The sequence below is a fragment of the Orycteropus afer genome, unplaced genomic scaffold (genome assembly GCF_000298275.1).
Source record: "Orycteropus afer afer isolate SDZICR_OR568_19922 unplaced genomic scaffold, OryAfe1.0 scaffold00008, whole genome shotgun sequence".
NCBI classification, from domain to species: Eukaryota; Metazoa; Chordata; class Mammalia; order Tubulidentata; family Orycteropodidae; genus Orycteropus; species Orycteropus afer.
Window position 1 is genome coordinate 3873073 of NW_006921595.1, and position 9722 is coordinate 3882794.

General features: G+C 38.9%; 1 protein-coding gene across 1 annotated transcript in view; it reads left to right on the forward strand.

Moving 5' to 3' along the window:
- The window catches only part of SCRN1 (secernin 1), a 56395-nt gene that overhangs the window by 17143 nt on the left and 29530 nt on the right, over positions 1 to 9722 (forward strand). The window contains exon 3 of the mRNA XM_007946436.2: positions 9562 to 9717. Coding sequence (XP_007944627.1) covers positions 9562 to 9717 — 156 coding nt within the window. The remainder of the gene's footprint in view (positions 1 to 9561; positions 9718 to 9722) is intronic.

Consider the following 9722-nt stretch of genomic DNA (forward strand, 5'->3'; position numbering starts at 1 on the left):
CCAGACCTGAAGGGCAGCTAGGGGCCAGTCTCAGTGGTTCCACCAGGTTCTATCGGACCAGCAAACCTAGTCCCCTTTTTATTTTTCCAAATGATTTTGAGTTTTTGAAGACAGAGTTCTTGATAGCCAACTCCGGTTTGACACATAATTATTTTTCAAAGACTTTCTTATTATTGGCAATAAATCTCTCCATTGTTTCTCTCCATTAAAGTTTAATATCTTCATTGTTTCCTGTTTTTGAAAGTTAGTTATAATTTATTTCTATTTTCTACTCCATGAAATGCTGTGAGGATTCAGTGTTCTGAAAGAGACTTGAGGCAACGAGATTTATGATTTAAGGCAGACCTTTGGTAGATTGGGAGCTCTCTGGTGGTGTAGTGCCTAAGGCATTTGACTGCTAACCAGAAGGCTGGCAGTTCAAACCCACTGGCCACTCCTCAGAAGGAAGATTGGGCAATCTATTTCCATAGTGATACCGCCTCAGAAACCCAAGGAAGGGTCGCTATGAGTCAGGACTGACTTGATGACAGTGAGTTTGTGTTTTGTTTTGTTTTTGTAGATTATTTCTCTTTTCTTTGCCAATGAAAACATTTACAAAGAAAATTACTAATTAATGATAGCGAGTAGAATTGGCAATACAGGTGTCCGAATGGAGGATCTATTTGTGGTATGTGTGTGTGTATTTGTGGGGGAGGGTGTCTGAATTTAATTCTGAATGTTAGGACTTACAATAAGGAGGCACAAGTAATTCTGGTCTTACTGGAATCAAAGAGAGCTGAACAAAGTTCCGTTATGTAGGGGCAGATTGCGTGATATTCTTCCTCTTTGCTTTTCTGGTTTCTCCAGCCCCGAGAGCAGGAGTTCCCAGCCTAACATGGAGCCAGAAGGCCCATGTAAGAGTGGCTTTACAAGGAGCTCCCTTCCATAATCTCCCTTTTCCAGATCCTGTCTCTGATCCTTGCCATTGCATTGCCCATCCCCAAAGATATTAAAGTTTCAGGGAAATAAAAAACAGATCTAAAAAAGTGGTGGAGGGTTTTGTCCTCTGACCTGAACATCTCCATCTGTCTTTACTTAGACTTAGATGACCTTCAGGGCACATTTTCGAAAACCAGCCAAATGGTAGCCAGGGCACTGAGGTAAAATAAAATAAAATAAAAACAACAATAAATAAAAACTCAATGAAATTCACTGCTGCTTTAGATTTGTAAATTTCCTAAACCTATAACTGTTTCTTTAAAGCGTCCCACTCTCTCTGTCTTTTTTTTCCACCCTGTGAAGTTTGGCTGACTCATCAACTCATTTCACACTTATGTTCACTGGTGGTGCCAGGGTGGTGTTCACCATCTGAGTACAGTAGGAAAAGCACAATGGTTGTGTTTCTTTAATTGAAACATCTATTGTGTGAGCATCTCTGTTCTTCCTTTCACTGGGTGATATCCAGAAACACTGGAATGTGCAAGGGGTAGGCGACAGCATGAAGCTTATTTTGCACTTTCATTTTTTGACATAGTCAGAACATAATAAAAGGCTTGCACTGCAGAAGAATTACCTTTTGTCTTTGCCTCTGTGGTCTTTTCAAAGCTCATCTTTTCCATCCTCCAACCTGGCAGGTGTCCCTTAGGGGCCTCCTGAGAGTGGCATGCTCAGGAAGTCAATACCTTAAAAAACCCTATGATTAGCTTTAGGTAGTGCTGACATTCACAAGTATGCCTCTCCACTCTTCCCACTCCAGGCATTCTTATAATGTTACATGGTTTTGGCACCCAAGAGTCAGACTAGTTGACAGATTTGCTTTATCAAGGCAGGGTGGGAGTGGCCGTGAGGCAGCAAGACAATTTGCTCATCTCTTTCTGTGGCTCACTTTGACAGCTTAATCATTGGAAGCAAGACCAGAACCATCTCTGCAAAAATCAACCTTTTCAGTGGTGAACATTTTCTTTTCATTTTCTAATAGATATTGGCTAGGAATTTTGACGTGGGGAGTGAAAATGCTTTTGTCACACTGAAAGAAAATTTCAGGTGCCTTTTCGACTTTTTTTTCTTTTTTCAGGTTAAAAAAAAAAAAATCAAATCCCACTTCTTGTTCTCTGCCTCATTAATAATGTGGCAGTTGTGAAGGTCAGTGAATTTTATATTGGAAAAAAAAAATGACTACAGAGTTTGCGTTCTGGATGGCTGACTTTTCAAAGTTCACCTAATATCGTATATAAATGTTCCTTATTTGTGAAATTTGCTCCCAAACTGGCATTTAAAAAATAACCCATTTATATGAGATAAGTGTGTCCATTCCCCAGCCCCTTCCTTAGATCTGATTGTGAAAAAAACAAACAGTTGCCATTGAGTTGACTCTGATTTATGGCAGCTCCGCATGTGCAGAGTAGAACTACTCCATCGAGTTTTCTATGCTATGACCTTGCAAAAGCAGATCACCAGGTCTTTATTCTCAGGTACCTCTCAGGCACCTCTAGGTGGACTCATACCACCAACCTTTTGATAGTAGCTGAGCACGCTAACCATTTGCACTACCTAGGGACTCTAGACTGAGGACACAATTAGGGTGTGTGGATTTCAGTCACAGAGGGTCCTTGTTAGGCCCAGGGTTCTCCAGTCCATGACAAAGATGCCCTATGGCTTAGAGGTGCCCTCTTCTCCATAGCACAGGAGGAGGGTCTGGCTGCAGTGGCTTGCAGCCCCTTGGTTAGCAAGGGCTGATTGGTGCATCTGGCCACTTGAAAATCCCTTTCCTCATCATACTGAGTTTGGCCTGAAAAGTGTCAAGTTGGATGCAAATATTTTGAACTCCCACATGGACCAAATGGTCTTTTTGATTCATTTATCAACATATTTATCATCAACACTTATTGTGCTCTTGCAGTTCTGCCATTACAATAGCTCCCCTAAGTGACATAGTGGGGACCTCCCTGTTCCATGAACATACCTCTGACAAACCCATCTCTCTCTTTTCTCAGAGTCTTGTCTCTATCTGGAATACCTTGATGTCTGGCCTATTTTCCAAGATCACACCCTTGATAAAGCTTCTGACTTATCTCTTGGCCACATATATATGCTCTCTTTTTTCTTGGACCTTTTGACTCTTGTTCATCCATTCTTTCATTTCATTAATTCAGAAAAGGTTTACTGACTGCCTAGTATATATCATACTTGGGATAGATCCGTGAAGTAAACAACAAACCACCACTTGTCTATCAGCTTGTTGTATTGTGGTGGCTTACATATGGCTGTGATACTGAAAAGTATGCAACTGATATTTCAAATACCGATAGGGTCAACTATGGTGGACTGGTTTCAGTGGTGCTTCCAAACTAAGACAGCCTAGGAAGAAAAATGTGACAGTTTACTTCTGAAAAAGTTGGCCACTGAAAACCTCATGAATAGCAGTAGAATATTATTTGATTCACTGCCAGAAGATGAGGCCCTCGGGTTGGAAGGCATTCAGAATACAACTGAGGATGAGCTACTTCCTCAAAGTGGAGTTGATCTTAATGACGTGGATGAAGTAAAGCTTTTAGAACCTTCATTTGCTGATGTTGCATGACTCAAAATGAGAAGAAACAGCTGCAACCATCCATTAATAATTGGAATGTGGAATATACAAATTATGAATCTAGGAAAATTGAAAGTTATCAAAAATGAAATAGAATGAATAGAGATCAATATCCTAGGCATTAATGAGATGAAATGGACTGGTATTGGCTATTTTGAATAGGACAAACATATACATCTGCTATGCCCAGAATGACAAATTGAAGAAAAATGGCATCTCATTCATCGTCAAAAAGAACATCTCAAGATCTATCCTGAAGTACATTGCTGTCAGTGATAGGATAATATCCATACATCTATAAGGAAGACCAGTTAATAAAACTATTATTCGAATGTACACACCAACCACTGAAGCCAGAGATGAAGAAGCTGAAGATTTTTACCAAATCCTCTAGTCCAAAATCGACTGAATATGCAGTCAAGATGCACTGATAATCATTGGTTATTGGAATGTGAAAGTTGGAAACAAAGGAGAAGGATGGGTAATTGGAAAAAAGGTGATGGTGATAGAAACGATGCTGGAGATCACATGATAGAATGTTTTAACACCAATGACTTACTCATTGAAAATACTTTTTTCCACAATGTAAATGGCAACTATACACATGAACCTCACCAGATGGAATGCACAAGAATCAAATTGACTACATCTGTGGAAAGAGACAATGGAGAAGCTTACTGTCATCAGTCAGAACAAGGCCAACGTATGACTGTGGAACAGACAATCAGTTGCTCATATGCAAGTTCAAGTTGAAATTGAGGAAAATTAAAGTCCATGAGCTAAATATGACTTTGAGTATATCCCACCTAAATTTAGAGACCATCTCAAGAACAGATTTGATACACTGAACAACAGTGACCAAAGACCAGATGAGTTGTGGGATGACATCAAGGACATCATAGATGAAGAAAGCAAAAGATCATTAAAAAAAGGCAGGAAAGGAAGAAAAGACCAAAGTTGATATCAGAAGAAACTCTGAAACTTGCTCTTGAATAGAGAGGAGCTAATGTGAGTGGAAGAAATGATGAAGTAAAAGAGCTGAACAGAGGATTTCAAAGGGTGGCTCGAGAAGACAAAGTAAAATATTATAATGAAATATGCGAAGTTAGAAAACCAAAAGGGAAGAAGATGCTTGGCATTTTTCAAGCTAGAAGAACTGAATAAAAAATTCAAACTTCAAGTTGCAATATTGAAGAATGCAGGAATGATGCAGGAAACATTAAGAGAAGATGCAAGGAATATAGTCACTGTATCAAAATGAATTGGTCGACATTCATCCATTTCAGGAAGTAGCATATGATTAAGAATTGATGGTATTGAAGGAAGGATTCCAAGGTGCACTGAAGGAATTGGTGAAAAACAAGCCTCCAGGAATTGACAGAATATACCCATTGAGATGTTTCAACAAATGGATGCAATGCTAGAAGTACTTACTCATCTATGCTAAGAAATTTGGAAGACAGCTACCTGGCCAACCGACTGGAAGAGATCCATATCAATGCCCCTTCCAAAGAAAGGTGATCCAATAGAATGTGGAAATTATTGATCAGTCACATACAAGTAAAATTTTGCTGAAGATAATTAAAAAATGGTTGCAGCAGTACATTGACAGGGAGCTGCCAGAAGTTCAAGCTGGATTCAAAAGAGGGCATGGAATGAAGGCTATCATTGCTGATGTTAGATGGAACTTGGCTGAAAGGGGAGAATATCAGAAAGATGTTTAACTGTATTTTATTGACTGTGCAAAGGCACTCAACTGTGTGAATCATACCAAATTATGGATAACATTAGGAAGAATGGAAATTCCAGAATACTTAATTATGCTCATGAGGAACCTGTACATGGACCAAGAGACTGTCATGTGAACAGAACAAGGGGATACTGCATGGTTTAAAATCAAGAAAGGTGCACACCAGGATTGTATCCTTTCACCATACTTATTCAATCTATATTTGGACTATATAAAGAAGAACACAGCATCAGGATTGGAGGAGGACTTATGAACAACCTGAGATATGCAGATGATAGAACCTTGCTTGCTAATAGCAAAGAGGACTTGAAGCACTTAGTGATGAAGATCCAAAAGACTACAGTCTTTAGTATGGATTACACGTCAACATAAAACAAAAATCTTCACTGGGCCAGTAAGCAACATTGTGATAAATGGAGAAGAGATTGAAGTTGTTAGGTGTTTCTTTTTACTTGGATCCATAATCAACACCCATGGAAGTAGCAGTCAAGAAATCAAATGACATGTAGATGGTAGATGTGTGTTAACTTGGTGAAGGGAAAAGCAACATACAATAAGGAGGAGGTAAGTACCAAATGATCAAGGCAGTGGAAGAAACAGGAAGGAACAAAAGAGTTAAAGGCAACAAAGGTAAATACTATTACATACACAATTCTGCCATAACAGTAATAACAATAATCTATAGTAGATATGGAGATAGAAATTCAAGCTGAATGGAGGGTGAATGGGACTACAATCACAAATATATATAGTTTTGACAGAGGGTATTTCTACTTATGTATTTATGCTACAAATATATTCACAAAAAAAAAAAAATTAAAGGACATAATGCATTGGGCAAATCTGTTGCAGAAGACCTCTTAAAGTGTTAAAGAACAAAGATGTCACTTTGAAGACTAAGATGTGCCTGACACAAGGCATGGTATTTTCAGTTGCCTTATATGCATGTGAAAGCTGTATAGTGAATAAGGAAGACTTAAGATTTGACTCATTTGCATTGTAGTGAAGAATACTGAATATACCATGGGTTGCCAGAAGAACGAACAAATCTGTCTTGGAAGAAGTATAGCCAGAATGCTCCTTAGAAACGAGGTAGGTGAGACCTTGTCATACTTTGGTCATGTTATCAGGAAGGAACAGTCTCTGGAGAAGGACATGATGCTTGGTAAAGAGGAAGATCCTCAATGAGATGGATTGACACAGTGGCTGCAACGATGGGCTGTAACATAGCAACAATTTTGAGGATGGTGCAGGATTGGACAGTGTTTCAATCTGTTGTACACAGGGTCACAATGATTTGGAACTGACTCCACAGCACCTAACAACAATAAACAACAAACAAAGCTCTCTGCCATAGTGAAGCTTACATTCTAGCTGGGAGTGATAGCATGCATAAGTAGTATGCATGATAAAGAAGTCAATGATGTAGCATTTTCCAAGTGGATGAATGGAACAAAGAAAAATCAGAGCTAGATAGGCTGATGAGAAGTGCACGCTGGGAGAAGGGGCAATATACTGTGCTTATTAAGTAGACAGGCCTCAACAGATGACACTTACTGGAGTCTGCCTTGTGGTTATATAGTAATTTACGTGTTTGTCTTCACTTTCCTTTCAGATTGAAAGGACTGGGACTAGACATCCTCATTGATTTGTCCACTAGCAGCACTTCACACAAAATGTCTTGTCTGTAATTGATGCTGTATAAATAATTGGTGAAATTGAAACAAATGTATAAAAATAAATTTGAGAACAAATATATAAATCCGTTTTCTAACTTCATTTTTTTTTTTTTTTTTAAGTAATACATCTGTATTTAAGAAACTGAAATTCCTTCCCTATTTCCTCTTCTTTTCTAGACAAACTTGGTCCCTGGTGCTCCATAGGTGCAGGGATTTGGGACGTGTTGGTCAATGCCTGGACCACTTTTTCTGTGAGAGTGCAGTTTTGAAATACAAGCCTCAATTACATTTAGAAGAGTACGAAGGAGTCTAATTTCATTGTTTAGTGATTTGGCTATGCCAGCTTTTTGCTCTAAAAGATTCTTCTTCTTTTTAACACCTTACTGACTTTATTCTAAATATTATCAGCTGAGATATTAAATAATTTGTATTTGGATTGTCATGGAGTTTAGAAAAAGGTTTTTTTCAAACTGCTACTAATACATACGAATACTATTTTAAGTACTTTACATTTTAGAAAATTACCTAAAATGTCCATTTACAATTTCATAATTATAAAAACCTTTTTTATTACTACAAGTAATGTATTTATCAGGAAAAATTAATTTTACATCCAAAAGTAAGAATCGCTTATCAAAGCTTTTTTTAAGTAAATAACATTGGGGAATTGATATGAGAAAATACTTAAAAGTATATTTTACTATCAGTTTGCCATATAGAATTCAAGGGACTTTTGACAACCTCTGAACTTAATTAGCTTTTGATTTGCAAACTTTATTTATCAAGTGAAGTAAAATTATCCCAGTGCAGAATGATGTCTAGTGTTGATAGGGAAGATATGGAAGTCAACTAACAAATTAACTGCATACTGAGCACATTTTAGCTCTTACATGGACTTTAGAGATTATGGAGCTGTGGTAGCGTAGTGCCTAAGGCCTTTGACTGCTAACCAGAAGGCTGGTGGTTCAAACCCACCAGCCTTCTTGGAAGGAAGGTTGGGCAATCTACTTCCATAGTGATACCGCCTCAGAAACTCAAGGAGGGGTGGCTGTGAGTCGGGTCTGACTCGACAGAAAATAACAAACATAGCAACAAGAGATTATGGGAAATCAATGCAGAATAAAACTTTCTGGTTTGTATTCAGCCAGTGTAGCTGGCTGTTGAACCAAAGAAAGATCTAAGGCTGCAGTTGAGCCAAAGTTTTCAGCTGCTCAATTTAAAATGTAAATGGCTGCTGCAGCTGATAGAATTCTCTCTGAGAGCTAAGGAGCGCCATGTAATTTAGAGCCCTGATTTCCATACTGCAAGCTCTACACAAAGAGTCTATGGCCTAGACTCAGAATGCCAGAGTCTGGAGGCCGCTTGTGGATAACCTAGTTTAGCGGTTTGTGAAATACAAGGGAGTCCTCTGTGGGCCACAATGTGGGATGGGGAAAGGATGAATAGGCAGGCAAGACTCTGAGTGGTCACCACTACCTTAGCCTCAATCACATCCCCTCCTTTTGCCTGGACAGACTTGGACCAGTTTTATTGTGTTGGGTGTCTGTTTATGAAAGGCTGTTTGGCTGAAAGGTTCAGAGACTAAAAATACTTTAGAAGACATAGCTTCATCCAGATTAGCTCTTTCATTTTCCAGGTAAAGACACAGCAGCCTGGAAAAGGTAAGACATGCACTGTAAGTCACAGGTACTGCCATGCTGACAGCGGTTGTCTGGGTCCTTCAGGGCTTTCATGTGGAAATCAAATGGGACAGTCAAAAAAGCACAGTGTGTAAGAAAGTATGCATTGCCATGCAATAGTTAAATAAAACCCAAAACCAAACTCACTCCCGTAGAGTTGGAACCAACTCATAGTGACCCCTCCTTGTGTTTCCAAGGAGGTATCACTATGAAAGTAGATTACCCAACCTTCCTTCCAAGGAGCAGTTAAGTAGAAAGTGTTATTATCATTTTTCCTCCTCTGCTACCAGAGCAATTAGGGAAGTTGGTGGTTGTCAAACTGTGTTCCAGGGAGCCGTAGGGGTCATTGCAGATGTCTTAGGGGCCCCCCTTTTTCAGACAAAGCATCTTCAGTTTTATCTGCTTTCAATGTTGGGCTTCTACATAAAGCTTCTTTTAAAGATTGGACTCTATTACTTTAAAATTCTTGAAAACTACCTATCTAGCAGTTTTATTTTTACAAATGCAAATTAATAACTGCTGTTTGTTTGAAGTGCAGATCGATGGCCACATGTACCTATTGAAATGACCAGGCACAATGGTGTTAATAATATTCAGGGTAAATATTAGCTGACTACCTAATTCAAGAACTCTATTGCCATATGCACAAGAACTGTGGATAGATTGTCCTGAACCACAGAGACTGAAAACGGAGTCGGTTGCAAGACTGAAATCTTCGAGTTGCATTGGAACTTAGGGTGACTTTTAAATGTGTTTTTTCCCAAAAGGCCTTTTATTTTTTTGGTTATGTTTGTAAAGATATGATGGTTCAGTATAAATACTAAGGTGAAAACTAAATGGTATGTGGCAGGTGATGGCCTTTTCTTTCTTGTCTTCATTTTTTAGTGCACTTATATTTCTATTGACCAAGTTCTGAGGACCCATGCCATTGTGATAAGCAGACCTGCCTGGCTTTGGGGGGCAGAAATGGGAGCCAATGAACATGGAGTGTGCATAGCCAATGAAGCCATCAACGCCAGAGAACCCGCTGCTGAGTCTGAAGCCTT